Here is a 22461-nt window from a genome sequence, read left to right as displayed (position 1 = left end):
AAACAGAAACATAAATTATTAGTAATAAATTTTAAAGGAACGATCGATTTTAAAAATTTTCAATTATTTTATTAGCATTACATGTATGACCAACACTTTAGTATTAACCAATCTATTGCATTAAAAGAAGTACTATATATATATATTTTTTTTTTTTTTTTGAAAAAGTAAAAGAAGTAGTATTACGTCCGAAGGGGATATGATCAACATAAATTCGAAGGGGATATCAAGAAAATATATTATCAATAGATTTGTGACTATTTTGGTTTCGGGTTTCTTGATGGTAGATTTGGTAGGATCGGATCAATCCGATTAGCCTTTTAAAATTTTTATCTAAGGTTTCCCATGACCTGGTTCATTGGGCTTTAAAGCTTTAGTTTTTTTTTTTTTTTTTAAATATTAAAAATAAATTAGCAATATTTTAATATTTTAAAATAAAAAATTACATAAAAAGTCTTATTAATATTTTAGTATTCCCGATCCCGAGAATAAAATTTTTTATCCAAGCTCGACCGAGTCTCGCCACCCGACCCTTGTACAGTCCCTGATTAGTTTTACATTTTTTTAAAAGACGTTACTCTTACGTTTTAGTTTTAACAATTTATTCAATTTAATTACTATTATTATTTTTAATAATGTTAAATATTAAAAACCTAGATATTAATAACACACTATTATGTCATTAGTATTAATTTTATTTCTCAATAATATTTAGCTAAATCTAATTGCGTTTGCTTTAAAACTAAATACAATAAACCGGGTAATGGTTTTATTTTTGAATATTTGTGGAAAAAATAAAGAGTCAAAAAGAACATAGCTAAAAAATATAAAAGGATCAATATTTTTAAAATACAAAATTACTAATTTTAATTACAAAATTCATTCCGCATCAACACGAGGATATTCATCTAGTATGCATATATTTTTAATTAAACCCTCCCGTGAAAAAAGGCCTATCATCACCTTGAGAAGCTCATTAATGAAATGAAACAAGTAAAAAGATAAAAAAGTACAACAGGAGGCTGGCTGTTTTTTCTTTTAAGCAATCAAAAACCAGTTGACTCAACCAATGAAGAGTAGGATTCATTTTCATCTGGAGCTGCAGATTTCTTATCATCCTTTTTTCGTACTTTTTCAGTGGTTTTTAGCTGTCCAACATCCAGACCAGCAATTTCAAGCAATTCCAGCTTCATAAGCTTTGCTGTTTCCACGTCACCATCCCAGCAAGTTTCAGAAATAATTTCAAGTGCCTTTTCTGTTTTTTCCTCAGACACTAGACTTCCGTTTTGCAGCAAGACCAGATAAACTTGTTCGGAAGCAGCTTTGCGAATCTGGTAGATGAAATACGTGTTAAGAAACAAAAGAAAATACCATAAGCAAAAAGAGTTTCTGCAATTCAACAAATGCAATCACCAGAACAGACCTTAGGGTACCGATGGCTGAGGAACGTGAGCAGATGAGAAAAGGCCCGGGAGTTGATAGGATCTGAAATTGAAGCAATATAGCCAAGTATTGCAATGCCTGCATATAACTTGGAGAAGTCCCTGGACCCTTTCAATTCAACCCCCAGAGAATCCAAAACACCAGCACAGAAAATTGAAGTATGAGCCTGTCAATTAAAATTCAGTCATACAATTTAGAATGCATTCCCTTTCTATGATAATCGAAATGACATCAAAATTTAAATGATTCCCTTTCTATGAAAGAGAGGTCAGCCAATTTATGATCCAATGCCTACAAAATAACCATCTGATGCTCATTTGCGACTAGAGGACATGAGGTATACTAATTTGATAAATATATAAAGCATGGAAAATAATTTACATGTTTTAATAAAAGAGCAGTAAAACATTGTTGGATGGAATGATGAGAGACTAAACTGTATAAGCCAGGGAGCAAGAGGGAGATACAGAAACTAACCTCCATATCCAAGAATATTTTTTTGCTGAAAAGAATCTCAATTGTCTGCAATATACGCATCAGCAACAACATACACATGTAAGAAAAATAAGATAAACTAATATTCCATAATTAACTCAGCAAGACAAATTAGAGGTTTCCACATACATTGGAATGCCTCTGTTATATCTTTGGTTAGCAGCCAATTTTGTAACAAATACATACAAAACAAACAGTGCTTGATTTCAGATACATGGTATCAACGGTTCTTTTTTTTCTTTTTTGAGAATGGTATCAAGATTTTCAGTTACCTTCAAAGTCGGTATAATGATCCTGTCGAGCCTCTTATACTCTTGGAGAATCCAAAGGATGTCAGTGGATAACTTACACACCTTGGATTCCTTATTAATGTCTTCATCAACTTGAAGATACTCCAAAAATGCAGAGAGTGATGCCTTCCTTAAAGAATCTTGCAACCCACCAATTGAAATAACTAAACCAGACATTACTGGTCTGCTATAACAACCGAACTGAAGTAATTGCACAAAACGTGGATATGAAAAGGCAGGTACCTACAAGCAAGCACATAATGTCATTTTAATATCAGATCCAAAAGTACTCGTGAAGCAAACTGGACAACAAGTGACACATAACTACTTACTCCCCACTTTAAATCTATTTCATTGGGAACAATTTCTTCTATCTTTTCTCTGTAAGGTATAAAAGGAATGAAAATTTCCTTGTGGTACAGAATCCTTTGGAGAACCTTAGCAGCCACTTCTCTTAGTTTATCCATCTTTTCTACAGCTTGCTTTGCGATCCCCCCCACCAAATTGGTAGCAATATTTATGTCAAAAAATGGGCACATTTGATTCTCTTCATCAACATTGCTATTAGGCAGCTTTGACACAGATTCAAGCATGTCTGGTTTCCTGGTATAGTTTGTGGAACCTCTCTTACAAAGGATATATGTGCATTTTTCAAGGCCTTCCATAGCGGCCTCACGAACCCAAGAACCCACATCACCTCTGTTATCTACAGAATAGTCATCAAGAGCTTTAAACAAACTAACCATCACATCATTCTTGATGAGATGAAAGAGAGACATGTCATCCTCTCCAGAATGGATATCAGAATTTTCTCTCGCCTGAGTTAATGTCTCACAAACAGATATAAGTCCTTTGACAGCATTAACCCGTGCCTCAGCATCTCTATCCTCAGGGTTATCCTGCACATAGAAAATACACTTATATTAGTCAAACATCCACAGTTCTTTAACAGAGAAACTTATTCACAGTGAGAACTTGTACCTCAATTGCACAAGAGCTGCAAAGCTTCAAAATCACATCCCTCCAATGATTAACCAACAATTTGTAGGATAAAACACCCAATGCCATTGCAGATCCTCTTCTTGCAGCCACATTTGAATCATCCAGGAGTTGCAGGTACTTCAATGTTATATCAATGGCACCTTTATTATCTGTAGCAACAAGGTATGCTTGTACAAAGTGTTTTAGGGCTTTCACAGCTGCAGTCTGTATATCAGATGATAATTTTGATTTTCAATTCATGATATCAAATCAATTAAGGGGAAAAAATCTATTTTTAAGGAAACAAAAAAAAAAAGAAACACATCTTATATCAGAAAAGAAGCACCTGTATCTGAGAGTTAGGGTGTCTCAAATTCTCGTTAAGGGTATCAATCAAACTTCGTTTTACTTTCTCTGGCAAAGGTAGTTGAGAGAATGAGATGCATTCAATAAACCGGGAAACAGCTGCCCGCATTATTTCTCCACCCTTCCCCCGATAAAGGCGTGCTTTCTCAATAGCAGGAACGATACCAGAAACTTCTTTCTTTTTATCTGTATACATAAACACAAAAGTAGGGAAACTGAGGATTAATATATGGATTAAAAGCTTGAACAAATAGCAACTACTTGATTGAATCAGAAACAAAGAAAAAATATGACATTTAATAAGACAAACAAAAGCAGCAGAGAAGTAAATTGATTTTCTCAATCTTTGATAGAGTTGTGATTTCATCAAGGAGTATAAGTAGGCTTTGACTCATGGCATCTGCCTTTATATCTCCCCCCTCCTACCAAACACCTATAGGATACTAAACACTCAACTAAACCCACCAAAGCCTACACTAGAGCAGCAACTGCCAGTGATACTTACTAACCTAGCATTTTCTAATCTAAATCTTGCTTTTATGTTTATAAACATTTCAAACTAAGCATTTTGACAAATTCTATTTTGTTTCCAAAATATTTCTGAAACATTGCATTATTCAAGCAAACATCAAGATGCAGTCAGCGAATTCTCAATTTCGGACATTGTTCCATTCTAAAGGTGCATTAGAATTTAAAAGCAGGAATGGATAAGAATAACCTGAGATGGAAGCATCCCCGAATAGAAATCTAATCAAACCTTTAACAATTCTTTGGTCAAACTTACGATGAATTTAGTTGAATTTTCCATTAACTAACTATATACTTATAGAGTCAGAAATGTGGCCTACCACTGGGAAGATCATAACCACATTGATGTAGTGCCAAAACAAGTTCTCCAGCAGCCAAGGTTGCACCATGGCGTGTGCATAAATCAGATGACAGAGTAAAAGGAATTAACTTTTCCAGAACAGAGTCTGCAAAGTATGCAGCATCATAACTGACAAGAGCAGCAAGTGCCTCTGCAGCAAGCTCTCTCAAGCCCTTATCCTGAAGAAATCAATTATAATTCATGAATAAGTCATCTGTTCCAAAAACTGGTGCACATCAAAAGTCACAATAACCAAAAGAAAAAATGGTGATGATCATTGACTACTACAATAATTCAGGTAAAAAATAACCAAACACAACATCCTAGTGCATGCCACATGCTCCACTCAAATATATAAAACTAGAATTTTCATTTGAAAACATAAAGGAGTAAAAGAATTAGCAATAACAACCATGAGGAAAAAATAATGATAATTTTAATGAAAATTCCAATTATATAAAACAGAAAAAAGCTTTAAAGCTTTGGTTCCTGTTAGAAGTACATGAATCCTGTGAATTATCTGAGGTATAAAATAAACAAAGACTTATAAGAAGTCCCTAGGTCAATTAATGAAGCCCTAACCTATATAAAATTATAAGTTTTGCTATCTTCTCAAACCCTAGTTAATTCCCCCTGCCCTGCAATCTGCAAGTTGGTTAATGCCTTTCCATGCAAAAAAGATCCATCAGCATGGCTATTCTATTATCTAACTTGTTGAATGACTCTGAACCAACTTTACCAAGCTAACAACCAAGTAGTAACATCACTTCAACAGGTCGCTCTTTGAAGGCATAGTTTTCTCAAAAGTTCGGTGCCTGGTGAAATATCTAAAATGTGGAAGAAAAAGCACAAGTTACATCATAACTCAACACAAGAATGGCAACACTCTTATAAATCTTTGCTTATTTAACCCAAATAAAGTCCTTCAAGATATAAAAAGAGATGGCAGGATATGCTCCATCTAACAGGACAACATCCAGAAAAGTTAGAAATTCGTCTAATGAACACAAGCTTTAACTTAAACATCAGACCATACCCAGTGACAGATCTTGTTATGCAGAAGCTCATCCACAAATGGATGAAGATACCCTTCATATTGAGCAATACAGACAGCAACATGAATGTAAGAGTTCACTCGTGACGAAAGTGAAAAGTAATCAGCAGTATTCACTATATCAATGCCATGTGGGTAATTTCCTTGTCTTCCAACATTCTCCTGAAAAGCAGCTGCAGCAGCTCTTCTACAGTTAACCTAATGAATATATCAAAATCTTTAGCATGGCAAAATAGAACATAAAATATTAGGCACGAGCAGAATTTATACCACAAAACAAGAGAAATACACAGAGGTAAGCACCTCACGATCATAGCAGGCCACACTTAATAGGTGGGGAGCAAGCTGATCCAATACATTTCTCATATCTGTATGATAATATGCACGACCAAATGCCCAACAAACATAGGCAGCAGCATCTCGTACATGAGATCCAACACTATGTGGACCTCTTCGAACATCATAATGTAATGCCTATCAAGAACACTGCTCAAAATCAGCAAATAAATTTGACTCTTGATCCAAAAGGCATTTGAAGCAAATAATTTCTACTTAAAATGTAAGTAACCAGGCTCAGGCATCCATATCAACTTTTATGGATTCAAGGAGGAACTTCATCTAGGGTTCATGGTAATTCAATTACTTTGAGAAGGTTAAAAACCACACAACCTTTACAACAACAGGTACGACTTTGGAGAGACTGGTAGGTAAGAGCAACCCTCTCCTTGCCAGTTCAGCCAATGCTAAGCAACCTCCATGCCATGAACCATCTCCCTGAAAAATCAATACATATCAGCACGACTCCTATAGTCTATCTACAAGCTAAAAATGGTTCAAGAATAATTTTATAAGGAATTGAAGTGAAATATGGTATTGCTAGGTATGCATAAGAGATCCAATTATCCATCTCATTAGGGAAGAACAAGGATATAAAAGAAAGAAACAGCATCAGCATACCTCACCAGGTGTAAACAGCTCCAACACAGATGACAAGACCTCTTCTGAGAGCGCAGACGTTAAACGTGAAGTTACACGGCCTATACCTTTCGCAGCAGACCAACGTACAACAGTGTCCTACATACCAAATCTCTGATAATCAAATCAGCAGTCTAAAAGAGCAAAAAAGTGAATGCGTTGCTCATCTAAAAGAATCCATAAGTTCATGTCAAACTTCTCTCTGTTGCTTGGTTATATGCTTGCTCTACAATGGTATAATAATGCTTCAACAACGGGACCACTTTCAATTACAGTCATGAGGGAACTATTTTGAGAACATGCAATAGACATGAAAATTTCATATTTACAACATTTCAAGTGAGTCTACATCTTCTATTTCACTGTAAACTCTTCAAAAGGAATGATTGGAATTCCATTTACAGTCATATTGAAGTTGAAGATTGCGGGTACCACCAAGGACTACTTCACATTATGGAAAGACCAAGGCTGCCCAAATATGATATTTTGATGAAAGATGAAGTCAACAAGGTAAATAGAAGTTCAGAGATGACAACAACATCATTCAGAGCTTTCATAGAAGCTAGTTTACATAAGACAGCAATAAGTTCACATAATAGAATCTTATTCTTAAAACATACCGTGTCTCTCAATCCAGAAAGCAACACCTCAATTATCTCTTCCAGAATCTCTGGAACATCCAGATCTTCATCTTGAGGACAGTTGGAATTTTCATCTGATTTGGAGTTCTCTAGAACTACACCATGGTTTAATTGATCATTCTTGTTGGATGCATTCAAAGAAATATTCTCTCCAAGTGAGCTGGTTCTTCCCTACATAAAAGGCAAACAGAAAGGTGAGAGAGCACCATCAAAGTGGAACTATATCTGGTTAACACAATATCAGTGATAAAATAAGAACTTCACAAAAATCACTTTGCTAAAGACGATAAATTAAATAAGTACAAGCTAATTAGCACCAGTAACAACGCAAAAGCATACACAAAGTACATAATACTCAAGTAAATCCTTCAAGGATGGAAACTTGGCATGTTCTATAGGATCTTTGACCAACATATACTTAACTTTTCAATAACTTTGCTCTTTAGACAAATGTAATAGTTTTCGTGTGTGTGAAGCAGTCCTGAGTATACGTAGTTTACAATCAGAAAGCAAAGCATTCAGCAATACTAACCACATAACGCCAGGTTGGTGAACGATGAGGGAGGCAAGTAAGTCCAATTCTTTGAGTTAACTTTACCAAATGCTTGCGAAGCAAAGGACTCCTAGCAGCAGTACCTGACTTGATCAAAAGGGAGACATCATTCCAAATGGTAGGAACAACATCCACCAACACTTTCCTGCTGCCAGCCTGACCACAGTAAATAGTACAAATAAGATTGATAAATCAAGATAAAGAACACAATACAAAATAGACGTAATATGATTAATATGAAAGATATTAGTTTTCTTAGCATAAATGAACGATCTACAGAATACTTTCAAGTGCATGAAAGTTCTCTACCATTACAGATATAAAATGATACCACTAGAGTAGCCACTTGATTAGCAATAAGGAATTTTTATATTATATTGCCTTATATTTATTTTATAGCTTTAAGTCAGTATAGACTATAAACACAAAAGTATCCAAAGCAAACCTTAAAAATGGCAGCAAGGGCCTCTACAGCACCTATCGACTGAAAATGACTTACAACATCATCCACTGACGAAGATAAAACTTCATGAGTCCATTCAATAAAGCTGAAAAACAAAGTAACAAGAAGCACTTGGTTAGCTAACACAGAGGAACTCAATTAAGGTAAATTTAAGCATAATAACCAAAGAAAAAAGTCTAATGCATGCGACGATAAAAGACCTGGCCAAAGCCTTAGGCATATCCGGCCGTGTTAGGAGCTTTGAGAAGACTAATCCTGCCATAGTACGCATCGGGCCGGCATTGGAAAGGTAATCTTTAGAAAACCCTATTATTCTCAACACCAAAGGAGCCAACTCATCCTCACCAGTGCTACCAATGCTATTCGCAATGCTAGTATCAACAGAGGATATATCAAATGGAACCAAAACAAGAATTGAAAGCCACAAAAGCATCACGCATTTCGCCTCCATTTCTCCCGTACTTTCTTGCCGCAATGACGTGACGGATGATGTGTTGTGGCATTTTTCCAGGAGAGAAACAGCGATTTCTAGATCGGAAACTTGATGTGGAAAGAACTTGATAACGGATTTGTAACCGGAAACGGTTACAAGAGAATAAATAATGATGGATATAGGCTTGATTATTTGGAGAATCTCATCGGAATTGATGCCTAGTTCGACTGTTTTAGATCGGATGATGAACATTAAAGGCGAAACCATGCTTTCCAAGTAGGGTTCTAGCAATTGGCCTTGTTCTTGATACTTATCCATCTGAAAAAGAAAGAAAAAAAAAAGGAGTTAAAAGGTAAAAAATTAGGTATAAAAGAAAAAAAAAAAAAGGGAGAGAGAGTACAATGGAACGGATCTTGTGAACGGAGGTGGGATCTGAGACACGGCCATTGGAAACAATGTCATCGAGGAGAGATTTCACCAGTTTCCACTCTTGGAGAAAGTATCTTTGTAGAACCCTTTCCTTTGAGTCATGCTCATCGTCTTCTTCCTCGTTCGCTGCAACTCCCTTATCCTCTTTCTCCCTAGTCACTTCTTCTCTCGTTGCCATTTTGCCCTCTTTCTGTTCTTGAAAGACAATAAAGGAAGCAAGAAAGGGGTTCTTAAACCCTTCCACCCTGACTCTCCAGACTTGAGAGAGTGTCACTTCTTACTGAAACACTGATGACTGATTTCAATAGATTTACTCCACCATTTTTGTCTTGTTTCTATTAGTTTTCTCTTCTGCTCTCAAAATCAAATTCCAAGCCCATCCTTGTAGGATTTGGTTTCACAAATGATTCATTCGCTTTGGCTTCCTCCAAAATTATTAATATGTCCAAATGAAATAAAAAGGCCACATCATTTTTTTTTTATTTTCCTTATTTCAAAATCTAGACTTTTTTTTTCCTTTTTTCTTTTTTTTTTTTCTTATTCTAAAATCCGGATCGTTCTCTCTCTCTCTCTCTCTCTCTCTCCATTATAGCAATTAGCAAGCAGCAGCCACCATCCACCAAGCCTGCTCCTTACAAAATTTTAGTAATTTGTAATGTACGATTGTGAATGAAATTCAGCCAAAAGTATAACATCAAAAAACAGTTTAATCAAAACTGATTTAAAAACAGAATCTATTGATTTCTTGGTTTCTACAAGAAATCAAATATTGATTAGATGGTTATTGCTTTGACCAACAACTTCTTCCAAATCCTTTGCTATTATCTCCTCCATTTGAAGACAATGTTAAACTTCAAGGTTGAAGTTTAACAATTTTTTAAATTGTGAAGCCCACATTTTTTTATTAAATTTTTTTTATGTAAGATTAATTTATTTATTTATTTTTATTTTGTAAGACCCGTATTCCTTTTTGGGTTAATTTTTTAGGTGTCATACTCATGCATTGATTTTATTTTATCCTTTTTCGGTGTTTTTTTTTTATTATATTAAATAATTAGATTGCCACTCATGTGATACATGAAATAGTGTTTTTTATTTAATATGGATGTATACATATATATTAATTTTTTAAAATTTATAATCTATATAAAATTCATATATATTGACTTGTCATAAAAAATAAATTTTTTTAAAAAATTCTATGTATTCCCTTTAAATTATTTTTATCTAATATTTATATACTTATAAGATTATATCAAATAAAAATAAGTTATGTTTTTCTTAAAAAACAAAAACGTTTATATTATTGAATGATGAATTAAATAATAAAAGAAGTATTAATATATTTTTATTTTTGTAATCTTGATCAAACTATTATACAAATTATGAAAAATATTAGGAGACATGTGAAAAAAGAAAAAATAAATTAAAAAATATTATTTTTCATAAGAAGGAAATTGTAATAGTAATAAAATATGTCTTAGAAAAATGTTGTAAACAAAAAAAAAATTATAATAGTAATAAAAGTTGCAAACGTATATAATACATTACATTTATAATTTTAAATTTGTAAAAGAATTTTTGAGCAATAATTATGATTGAATAGATGATTTTCAAATTAATTTTTTAAAATTTAAAAGGGATATGATAAGTGATAAAGATAAAATCAAATTTTTTATATTTATATGAAATATAAATTTGATAATTAGAGTTGAGATGGATATAATCCTTTTTATGGTCTTATTATTTAAAGATTTAACATGAAAAATTGTTTGAATTTTCAATACTTTATGTAAATTTTTAAAAGGATAATTTTTTATTGATTTAAAACAAAATAAAAAAAGTTATTAAAAGATTTGGAGAAACTTAATTTTTTATAATTTTTAAACATGTTCAAAGATTTTGATAATTAAATAATTTATTAAATAAGGTTGTTTGATAAATAACTAAAATTATTTATTATGAAGATAAAATTCATAGTTTAGATTTTTAATTTAAAAAAAAATCTAGATTGATTAAATTTTCAATTGTAATTTGAATAATTTTGATATTTGAATAAATTTAAAATTATCTAATTTGTAACTAAAATAAATTATTCTATTTTAAAAAAATCCTATGGGTTATTCAAAAAAAATTATTCATATAGATATTCATGTGATAAAGTTTATCAAGTGTCTATGTATGTTATAATATAATAATATATTTAAAAAATAAAAAATATGTTTTATAAAGGTTTTTTGTATGGGAGTCATTTATATCAATTTTTCTTTTCTTTTCTTTTTACGACTTTTTGTACTTCTTTTTTTTTATAATTTCTTTCAAAAAAATTTTAAAATGTTTTCGTTTTAATTTTATTTTAAAATTCACTTGCTAATCAAGGTACACCATATGTTTCTTTTTTTTTTTTCTTTTAGGTTTTTCTTTTCTTATTTTACATAATTGATAAATCATTTTTAGATTTAAATTCTTTTGTAAGATCCGTTTTATATCAATAATATACAACATGTTAAGCTATTTGATTTTCTTTATTTTTTTTCATTTTTTTGTTAACTTTTTTTAATATTTAACAAATATTTTTTATATTTTAACTTTTATTATGGGTCATTTGATATTATTTTTAAAATATATGTTTTATCTTTTTTATTTTTTTAATTTGATAGTTTTAAAATTTTATATTAATGAATGTGTTGGTATTGCATTTGAACTTTATCTTTTAATTTTTTTAATCCTTTCTTTTAATTTTTTTTTTTAATTTATAATATAAAATTTTTGATAAAACCTCGACATTTGTTGACGTTGCATGCAAATTCAAGTTTCTTCCTTTTTTTTTTTTTATATATTTTCATCTTTTTTTAAAAGGTTTTTCTTCTTTTTTTCTTTTTAAATTAATTTTTTTTTATAAAAAAAATAATGAATGTCTATACGTGACTTCTAACTTTTTTTTGCCTTTAACTTTTTTCGTTTTTAATTTTTTTAATTAGAAAATTAGAAACATTTCTCAAATCAATATTGAAGAAAAATATCAATGTAAGTGACATTATAATACACTCATATTCTATGAATTTTAATTTATTTAAATTTAATACATGTAATTTTTTTCTTAAATCGAATCAAATTGGATATACATTTATATTTTATTATTTTATTTTATATTATATTTAATACTTTAATCTAATAAATATGATTATCTTTTGAAAAATGTGCTGCCAGGAAGAGCTTGAGCTGCTCCCTTGTAGAAAACAAGCACGTTATGCGAATCTATTTGTAATTGCAACTCCAAGCTTTAATTTGACATGACTTCAAACCAGTGGCACAGTTCCCTGAAACAAGGTTTGCATGAACTAGCTACACATTGACTGTCGAAGAAATGACGATCAAAAAAAGCATGTGCCAAATAAATTCAGTAGAATCAATCCTATATGTCAACAAACTCCCACTACAAAACTCCCATTATCAAACTACAAATCAACTACAAAACTCCCACGATCAAACTACAAATCATCTACTTAGAATAACTTTAATTTATAAGATCCTGAAATGCAACCAACTAGCCAAATCACCCAACTAAAATTAAGATACTTACGTACAAAGTTAAATCATAACGTCAAAAAACCCAAAAACCCCTAACCACTAAATAAAAAAAAAAAATCACAACATCAACGGTCCAACCAAATTAAAACCAAATTGAACTTTATCACAAATAAAACCAACAAAAGAACGATCCATCCGATGAAATACCACATCACAGATAGAGGCACAACAGAAGAATTAATGAACCCTCATTGATGAGTTTCTCCGAGATTAAATTGTCAGCTGCTTTGCTAGCTTCAGAATGTCAACACACCTATATATAAGAACACACAAAAGGAAAATTCAATAATGATCTAAGCAAACAAGAATAACATTAACAGAACAAACTAATAAAAGAATTGTAAGACTGTAAAAAGGATTGGAGAAAATATGTAAAGCTTGCAGTTTCAAAGAAGAAGAAGGGGCTTAGCATCAAATTAAACAGCTTGCTTCCATTCATTCTAATCACTAAGCTTATCAGAGTAATAAGAATTTAAGGGTAGTGGGGCAATCCTAACATTGGGATAAAACAATATTGAAACAAAATGACATGTTTTGGGAATTGAAACCAATGAACTATCCTCAACCGAATAGCCTACAGATGACAACAGAGCATGTCTAGGATGCCCTCTTAAACTTTGCAAATAAACAAGAAAAACTCTATTTCTAGTAAAGTTAGGGTCTTGACTCTTGATTTGAAGGTTCTAGCAAATTGATCTACATTTATTTTTAACATTGGTAAACTTTATTTGCCGACTGCTTTAGTTTCTATTCTTCCTATCTTATTAGCCTTTTTGGTTAATAAAAAATCTTCAAAATTTTCCAGAACAGAAACAAATGAAAACTCACTGTTTTAGCTTGAGGAATTTGATTTGAATGGCTTCCAGCAGCTCCTTGCTTCATCCCAGTACCAACCAAGGTTGCAGAACATTTTTGGCACTCGGATAGTCCCATTCTACTGATTTCCACCATTCCTTTGGATATATGCGAATTCTCTTGAAAGGATGAGAAGATTGTTGGTCAGTGTCTTGGAAAAGAGGAAGATATAGAGGCATCTTTTTTAGATTCGGACATTTCCATACTTTAATAACCTGAAGAGAGTCGCATGTCATTTTCCTATTTGAACTACAGATGCTCTTTAGCTTGGGTAATTTCTTCAATTTGAACTTTCTTAATTTGGGAAAAGTGAACGTTGTGGCGGAATACGTTCCTTTTCCCTTGTGATTTTCTTCCTCTTCTTCTGATGCTATTATTTCCTCCATTTGTCGACAATTACCAATTACCAGCTTCTCCATGTTTTGGAGATCATGTACTAACTCAAACGGAAAGAGCTGCTTCATGTTTGAGCATCCTTCAATCTGAAATGATTTAAGATGGGAAAAGATGCCTGGCCGAGGCAGAGAACTCGATATAGGAACAACACATGCTTCTCCTACTTTAACAAGCATATGCAGGTTATCCAAATTTTCAAGCCACAAGAGCTCAAGGTTCTGAAATGGGGTGCATGGTGAGGGCGATGATGATAAGTCAAGCACAGACTCTATCCGTCTACAATCATGAATTGAACAGAACCTCAACTCATTTGTTTGTTGGAAGAAGGAAATGTCGCTTAAGCTTCTCACATTGTGGCACTCAAAAATTCTTAGACACCTAAGGTCACTTGGGAGTACTACAGAATCTTCTCTTCCTATCGGGCACCCACTTAAAATCACATCTTTCTGATGATATGGAAGCTGCAGATGGACAGCCTTGACACCTATCTTTGCCAATTTCTTTACAATTTCAATAGGATCCAGCACTCCAACGACTCTGATCAGTTCTTTATCAGCCCCTTCTAAGGCCACAGATTCCGTACCTTCACCAATAAAAAATAACATTAAGTTAAATTTATGCTCAAATATTCAAACTCAATTTCTGATATGACAATTATTCTAGCGTACAAGTACAAGACATAACTAATCATCACTGTCAGTAGTGTATCACTTTCATATATAAAAAAGTACAACAAAATTGTAAATAATTAAATTTTAAATTTAACAATTTTATCCTTAATTTTTATTGTGTCTCTCTCCCTCTATATATCTTTTTATATCTTATCTATTTATTTTTATCTCGAGTTTAAAGTATATTAAAATTATCTTAAAGTGCGCTTTTAGGCACTCTTTAAATTAATATCACATCATAATTTTTTAAAAGCAGGTGATAAATATTATGTACTCATCAACATCGAATCAATCCTCATGAAAAGCATTTTAATCTTAGTTAATGTATCAAAAAAATTAATCTAGTATTATTATTATTTTTAAATATTATTATATTTCTATTCTTTTTACTACCATCAAACTTAAGGCATGAAATATCATCAAATACAGTCTTTTTTGAGTCTTTTATCAAACATATAATCACAAGAAAACCCAAGATGAAAAAGAAATAAAATCAAAACAAAAAATTAAACTAATTTTAATGAGAATGCAAGTAGGTTAATTGTTGGCAACTATGCGGGTGTATTTGGCTGCAATTGAGTTTTATTGGAAATATTAGGAAACGAATTAAACTAATAGTTGGGATTCGTTTATATACTAAAACTGATTTTAAATTCTATAAGCTTTCTTCACGTTTTAATTGTCTTTAAAAAGCGATTATGAAATGTTGAAAACCAATTTTGATGTAACATGAGGTTGGATTCACTAAATTGATGTATATTTTGAAAGTTCAAGCGGCTAATTGCAAAATTTTATAGTTGAGTACCAAATTATCATTTTGGTATAGTTCTAATATCATATGTGTAATTTACTCGTTATAAAATTATTCAACACAAAATTCCATAATGAAAAGGAATGTGGATATGGACACTTAATTATAATTAGGGAATTAATCTAGTAAAATTTTAAAGATTTTATTTGATCAGTACCTCTTATTGTCGCCACGATTTTTAGTGCTTTTGAGCGGCAGACGCGGCATACGTGACTGAAAACGAGTCTGAAAACATAAGTAAGAGATGAGCGTTCCACTTCAAGTGTCGTGGCATCAAACTTGGCTTTGAATGGTGCCATAACAAGCAAGTAAGAAGTACGCCTTTGACCTTGTATAGACTTGCTGTACCTATTAAAGTCCATCAACTCATTAAATCTCCCTTCAAACATCTCCAGCTTTGTTAATCTGGCAGCTTCCGATCCATTAATTTTTAAAGTACTTGATTCAACGTACAATACCAAATACTGCAGACAAGAAAGCTTAGGTAGAATTGCAATTGGAAGTTCCTTTAAGCATTCTGCATATAAATTAAGATATGTTAGATTTACTAACATTTCCAAACCATCAGGCACCTTTTCAATAGCTGTATAACAGAGGTCCAACTTTCTCAGAGCCTTAAGCTTTTCTAATGAAGGCACATATCTCAACTTGTAACATCCAAAAAGCACCAATGCATTGAGCTTTTCCAAGTTCGACACAGAATCGGGCAGTTGCTCAATATTGGTATAAGAAAGATCGAGAATGCAGAGTCCATGCATATGCTGAAAGAACACTTCTGGAATCCGCTGTAAGTTCTTATTTTCTCGCAACAATAAGGTTGAAAGAATCTTACAATTGGGTGACAAGTCCGGAGGAAATTCCGATATGTCATTCCTCATCAATGAAACTTTTTCAAGATCTGCTGCCCATTCTTGCTTGCTTGGTAATTCTCTCAATCCCAGGCCAGCTTTTACCATAAAACGACTACGATCTTTGATATACAATGCCATATCTCTCAATACATCGTGCATCTTCACATTTCCATCATCAACCTTTTCCAACAAACATTTGTTTTCCAGCATATTTAATATAACATGACCCCCATCATAGAGGTCTTGTCGACTCCCAATTCCAAGAAATCCGTCATCTATCCAGTATTCTATTAATTCCGCCCTTGAAATTACAAAGTCTTCTGGATATAATGAGCAATACAGAAAACAGTTTTGGATTTGTGAATTTCCCAAACGATCATAACTGAATTTTAATCGCTTGTATATTTCCTCTTCTGTGCCCTTCACAGTTCTTTTATGTTGACGTAACTCTGTTAATGCATGCCTCCATTCACGGTCATCATCTATTCCCTTCATACTCCCAGCTAGGACAACAATGGCAAGGGGTAACCCATCACACTCCTGAACAATATGGCCCAAAATTTCTTTTAAAGATGGAACTTCTAAAACCCCACGTCCAACATGCTCTAAGAATAAATTCATGGACTCCTCATTTGAAAGTGGTTGTACTTTAACTATCTTATAGCCCATAGACGTACAAACATCAATAGATCTACTAGTTAATACCAATTTACTCCCATTTGTCGAAGTTGGTTGAGGGATCCCTAACTCCAAGAGAGAGAACTTTTTCCAAACATCATCTAAAATCAATACATATCCTCCTTTTCCCAATTCTTCCATTAATACTGCTGCACGTTCTCGTTCTTGTTCAGGTTCCGGAAGAGATGCAATATTCAGAGCATTTGCAATGACCTGCTGCACTTTGGTGGTGTCGAGTTCCTTCGAAACAGTGACCCAAATCACATTGGGAAACCGATCTTTATTTTTCTTCAAAAGCTGATTGTATATGTGCTTCATGACAGTAGTTTTCCCGATTCCACCCATCCCGCAAACTGCAATCATTCCAATTTCATCACCCATCAAGTAGTTCCAAATTTGTTCCTTCACACTGTTCTCGCCTTCTAAATGTTCCAATTGAAAAGCCACTCCAGCAGTGGATGGATTATCAATTACTAGAGCTCCAGTGAATTTACCTCGTTCAATAGTTTTCTGCACTAGTTCAATTATTTCAGCAACACGTTTTCCTAGACATGCACGTGAAAAACAAGACACATTTTGCGCTCTTTGATACATGGCCTGTATTTTCTTATTGACCTCTTGCACTTCCAGAAGCCACTTCTCCACTTCTCCACTTAAAATTTTTCCCCATCGAAGCTCTGCTTTGATTTTCAATTCTATATCTCTCCTCAAAGTATTTAGATCGTCTTCTCTTTCTCCAAGTTCTTTCATCCTTTTTTCAAGTTTTCTATGATGGTCTATGTATCTGCACGTTGGATCTCCTAAGCACTTCAGCACATCAATAATTGGCCCTACAAGCTCCATAATTGAGCAAATCTCCTGCAATATAATGGCATTAACTACAAGCATTAGTCACATTTATTCTTTTTATATTGGATCCATTATTAGTGTATGATTATATATACGGAAAATGTTTCTTGAACTTACTGCCCCTACTATTTATCTCTCTTGATGTAACAAATTTTCATTGGTTTAAATTTAAACAGCGTATTTATGAATAATTTTACCTACCATAAATTGGTCGATCTCATCATTAAATAAATTTTACCATATCACGAGGGACAAGTAAGAGAGAAACTTGTAGGGTCAAATAGCACTACTCTATATCTTAGAAGTTAATGCTTAAATTAACAAATTTCTTAACCAATTTTTGATACAACAACAATTGTTATTCATTACTAATTTCCAAATCTTATTTATAATTTAACTTTTGACCTTAAAAAGTTATTGAATTACAACAACGAAGCCCAAGCTGCCGGCTACTTTTTCATACATATGTTCTCTCTTTCTGAGTTTGAAATTACTGTAAACACCTCATTCCTCATTTATTCGAAATTTTTTATAGTTTCAAATTCGGTTTGCAATTGGGTTTTATAATTCATTTTAATTCAATGGACTTGTAATTGGGTTTTAAAAAAGGCCCATTTGATTTGCAATTGGGTTGAAGAGGGACCATTTAATTTGAGTTGCCAGGTTGCATTTGGCATTAGGCCACAAATGCTTTGGGCCTGAACATATATATGTTCTCTCTATCTAAGTCTGAAATTAATGTAAACAGCCCATCATTTTAATTCAGTGGGCTTGAAATTGGTTTCTCAATAGGGCCCATTTGACTAGCAATTGGGTTTTGAAGAGGGCCCATTTGACGTTGGGCCATAATCGGTTTAGGTCTGAACTTATTGAGTCTTGTCTAAATTAGGCCAATTTTTATTTTTATTCTTATTCTTATTCTTATTTTATTTTATTTTATTTCCTTTAACGAATTTAATTTTTATTTTAGTTTCTTTTATTTTTTTATTTATCGTTTTGTTTTATTATTATTTTATCTTTCGGATATTTTACTTTTGTATTTATCTTTTGCTATTTCTAAAAAAATCTCAAAATGATAAAGATGGTGCAACAGGGAATTAGGGTTTTTGATTATGTTGGATATGTGCAATTCTTTAGGTAAAATCCAAAAATAGATAGACATTTTGATGATAATTTTTTTCAGATAAAATTTAGAGATTAAGATAGATGAATTTTGAGAAGCTCAATCTCCTTTTTGTTTTGGATATCTATCTAAGTCGGGATTCAACTACTATAAATACCTAAATTGTTGCAACAATTAAGGGGGAAAGCAATTGCACAGAGAGAATTCACACAAAAAAGAGAGTGAAAATAGAAAAAAAAGATAGGTGAGAGTTTGGCCAGAAGAGGGTTTAGTTTGCTTTTTCCGGGTTTTTAAGTGTGATTTTGAGGAAAAGTTGTAGATAATAATGTTTGTGAGATCAAATCTGTCGAAGGGAGGATTTGCTGAAATTTTTTTTAAAATATCTAGAAATTCTCCAAATTCCATTGAGTTTTTCAGTAAGTCTTTGGTACTTTCGTCGAAATTTCAACGACATTTTAAAGTTTTCGATGAGATTTTTCAAAATCTAGTGCCAGAGTTCATCGTTTCTGGGTTTGAGAAGATTGAGGTTAGAGAAAAATTAGCTTAGAGAGAGAAGGGAGAAATAAATTGTAAGGAAAAAATTTTGGCTTTTATAGAAGCCAAAACGCACTCTTTTATTAAAAGAGAATCCATGTGCTTCCGTTAGCCCAATCCGACTAGAGCGCTTGCAACTCGCGACTCGCTTCAGCATCCAGCAGTTCGAGCTGGGCTTAGCCATCAGCCGAATCAGTCTTGAGCCACCGAGCCACACCACTTACTAAGCCGAACTGGTAAGATTCTTTTTATTTTTTGTATTTTTATACATCTTATATATTTATTGTTTTAAAATTTTTAAATAAAAATTGTTAAAAACTTCATTAAAATATTGGAGAGTTAATTTTTAAAATATTAAAATAAAATCTTATCAACACATTAAAACGTTTAATAATTTTTAAAAAATAAACTATAAAACATTATTAATATAATGGAAAATTTTGTGATTTTAATAATTTTTGAGAAATAAAAATAAATCCATATAGTAAAGTTTTGATAAATTTAAAAATAATGTTTTCAAAATAAAATTATTAAAAGATATTTTTGCATAAAAAATCTTACGGTATATGAGTTTTAGATTAGTTTATTTAAATTTGAATTTGCAATTTAGGCTTTGATTTGGTTTGGGACTAGTTTGGGTCTTAAGTCTCTATCAAATATTTGATTTTTAATTAATTAATTTATTTAGTTTATAATTTATTTTTGAAAAATAAAAAAAGAACCAAAAATTAAAAAAAATAAAGCTGAAATGGATGATGATTGGAGATAAAATTGTTTTGGGGATTGAATTTATTCAAACCGAAATCCTTATGAGTATGTTGATTTAAGATTTCTGTGAAGGATTGGACTAAGGGATTATAAACAAACAGCAACCATCAAAAAGGAACACTTCCAGAAAATTCAATGAAAACAATAGAAAAAATCCAAAATCAAAGACCCAAACTATATTCTTTTTCAAAGAGAACCATAAAAAATCAACAACAATAACACAAAGCAACACAAACATAAATCACAATCCAAAGCCTTTTGGGAATGAGGTATTTTGGGGTTGAGTGGGCTGATTTCGAGACTCTTGTTTTTAGGTAGGGAGGGAAAGAGAAATAGTTTAGGTGGTGGGTTTAAGGATTTTCGAAGGCTATTGAGTCACCACCAATGGCGATTATAGCGGTAGCAGACGTCGGTTGATAGAGTTTTGGAGATCGGAGTCCACCATGAGGAAGGGTACAAAGTGTTTTAGGTGTTTTCAGGGAAATCTAGCCAGGAAATTGGAAAGAGGGGATCGCGATGAGAATTTTGGTGAATTTTGGTACAAGTTTAGCACTGGTGGCCGGCGGTGATCGGCGATTGACGACGGCTGCCAAAGAAGAGCGGTCCCGGAATCTGGGAAAGCTTGACAATCCGGGCCGGGATTCATCTTGGTTAGAGAAAGGGTGAGAGAAAATCCGGTCAGATAGAATGGTGAAGGGAAAAGTGAGAATGCAAATAAATTTTTTTGAAGTTTTATATAAAGCTGAAACGTGGTGTTTTGAATAACCCAAGATCCGCACCTTTTTTTGTTACCCCAACCAGGAACCCGTGTAGAAGACTTGAAAACCCGGGGTTCCTTCTTCAGCTGAGCCTATTGAGGGAGCCATTTTGCGAGCCGTCGAGCAATTACATTAGGGGAGCCGAGACGGTTTTTGGTTTTTTTTTTTTTTATATTTTGGTTTTTTTTTTATTTATTTGTTTAAAAATTAAATTCATGAATCTGAGTTAAGGTGCACGCCTCTTTAAGAAAGATAGATATAATACATAATCAATCGTATTTAAATAAAAAATAATTAATGACAAATTTCGTGTACAGTGTCTAATGATCAAGTTTTAAACTTGTTCGTTACAACATCATGTTTTCATATCATAAAATTTAGTTTTGGATATCCCAATTATAAAATTACTAAAGTTTTGTAAATAACAATGTAAATTTATTGATAAGAAATTCTTTCTAAATTAACATATTAAAAAATTTTTAAAAAATTTAATATCAAAGATTTCCATAAAATTTGATTTTATATGACTTTTTTTTTTTAATATTAATGAATTTAAAGATAGAATTGATATATATTTTATTTAAATTCTCATAAAATGAAAAAGTATTTTTAAATTATTATTAATATATTAAAATAATTTCAAAATAAATTTTAATAATTAATTATTGAATAAAATTTTTTCAAGGTTTAGATAAACATGAAATCAAGTATAATCTTTTGAACGTGCGTAATTAAAATGCTATAAACTTCATTGCGCAAAATTCTACTTACGAATCTTATATGGTTTCATAAATTATAAATTCTTTTAAAGAACCTAAACCAAGCTTTAAGTAATCAATTACGTCTAACTAACAGTGTATGATCAGAAAAGCTTACCTGAGATATTATTAGATATAAAAAAGGACAAAAGAGAAAGTTCCAAGAGATTGATTATCCAATTTTGTTCTGCATTTCCATAAGTAAACAGACACAATTAATCAGAGAGACCACAAAATCCACTAAATATACAAAAGCTATTGGATCTGAGAAAAAAACTAGTAAAAAATTGGACTCAGAAGAAGAAAAAGAAGATGTACCTTCCTGACTGCCTTCTGATTTTCTATATATAAATTCAGAATTGTCGCCTTAAAGATGAGAAATATGCAACCAAGAAAGGAAAATGAATGAAAGAAACAACAAAGTGGAATCGAAACACTTGATTAGAGTAGAAAAAGGAAGAAGACTAAGATGCCCAGTAACAAATCTCTTTCTTCCCTCATGGAAAGAAGAACCGATGAAGTTTGAATTGTAAGTACCCAAAAGGCAAGAGGTCCTTGAGGAGAGAAAAAATACAGTAGTTGTTTTTGATAATTGAGGGAAAAAAAAAGGTCATGTCATACTTTCAACTTGTTATTAAAATATGACTTTAAAATTTAAAAAAAAAAATTAGACAGCTGCTTTCAGACAAGGTGTTTAAGTCAAGTCAACTCTAAAGGTCTATGAAATTAGGTGTTTAAGTCAAGTCTAAAGATTCGTTACAAGCTACTATGAGATGGAATTTGATAAGGTTAAAAACAATATTAAAAATAAAATTAATTATTACAGT

At 32.1% G+C, this 22461-nt stretch overlaps 2 protein-coding genes and 1 long non-coding RNA gene across 4 annotated transcripts; 1 reads left to right on the top strand and 2 right to left on the bottom strand.

The window, feature by feature from the left end:
* Positions 1-825: 825 nt before the first annotated feature.
* TTN1 (ARM repeat superfamily protein) lies at positions 826-9405 on the bottom strand. Its single transcript, XM_022861657.2, has 17 exons — positions 8963-9405; positions 8330-8880; positions 8112-8214; positions 7646-7822; positions 7093-7284; positions 6455-6571; positions 6167-6271; positions 5801-5971; positions 5480-5695; positions 4424-4622; positions 3556-3761; positions 3210-3434; positions 2561-3127; positions 2211-2471; positions 1921-1965; positions 1424-1609; positions 826-1331 (listed from the first exon to the last, which is right to left on the bottom strand). Exons 1-17 carry the CDS (start codon positions 9167-9169, stop codon positions 1047-1049), a joined length of 3813 nt encoding a protein of 1270 aa, XP_022717392.2. The 5' UTR covers positions 9170-9405; the 3' UTR covers positions 826-1046.
* A 2737-nt stretch (positions 9406-12142) lies between these two features.
* On the bottom strand, positions 12143-22246 carry LOC111275980 (putative disease resistance protein At4g10780). 2 transcript variants are annotated; one of them, XM_089754077.1, is made up of 5 exons: positions 21953-22246; positions 21753-21821; positions 15473-17702; positions 13411-14416; positions 12143-12311 (listed from the first exon to the last, which is right to left on the bottom strand). In XM_089754077.1, exons 3-4 carry the CDS (start codon positions 17685-17687, stop codon positions 13461-13463), a joined length of 3171 nt encoding a protein of 1056 aa, XP_089610203.1. In that variant the 5' UTR covers positions 17688-17702; positions 21753-21821; positions 21953-22246; the 3' UTR covers positions 12143-12311; positions 13411-13460. The 2 variants fall into 2 exon arrangements, with proteins under 2 accessions (XP_089610203.1, XP_089610202.1); XM_089754076.1 differs by having other exon boundaries at positions 12242-12835.
* Positions 18997-21127, top strand: LOC111275983 (uncharacterized). Its single transcript, XR_002688440.2, has 2 exons — positions 18997-19586; positions 20433-21127. It is a non-coding gene; the product is annotated as an uncharacterized LOC111275983 (long non-coding RNA).
* Positions 22247-22461: the final 215 nt, after the last annotated feature.

Source organism: Durio zibethinus, chromosome 25, assembly GCF_047325235.1.
Source record: "Durio zibethinus cultivar Kanyao isolate XHJ-2024 chromosome 25, ASM4732523v1, whole genome shotgun sequence".
Lineage (NCBI taxonomy): Eukaryota > Viridiplantae > Streptophyta > Magnoliopsida > Malvales > Malvaceae > Durio > Durio zibethinus.
Note: the sequence above shows the minus strand (reverse complement) of the source record. Positions and strands in the feature narration are given on the sequence as shown.

Excerpts from the sequence above, each read along its gene's own strand:
- LOC111275980 (XM_089754077.1), bottom strand. The coding sequence starts at position 17,687 with ATGGAGCTTGTAGGGCCAATTATTGATGTGCTGAAGTGCTTAGGAGAT. Across the intron at positions 14,417-15,472 it reads AATCGTGGCGACAATAAGAG|GTACGGAATCTGTGGCCTTA; the intron begins GTACTGATCAAA and ends TTATTGGTGAAG.
- TTN1 (XM_022861657.2), bottom strand. The coding sequence starts at position 9,169 with ATGGCAACGAGAGAAGAAGTGACTAGGGAGAAAGAGGATAAGGGAGTT. Across the intron at positions 6,572-7,092 it reads TTTCTGGATTGAGAGACACG|GACACTGTTGTACGTTGGTC; the intron begins GTATGTTTTAAG and ends TTTGGTATGTAG. Across the intron at positions 4,623-5,479 it reads ATAACAAGATCTGTCACTGG|GATAAGGGCTTGAGAGAGCT; the intron begins GTATGGTCTGAT and ends TGATTTCTTCAG.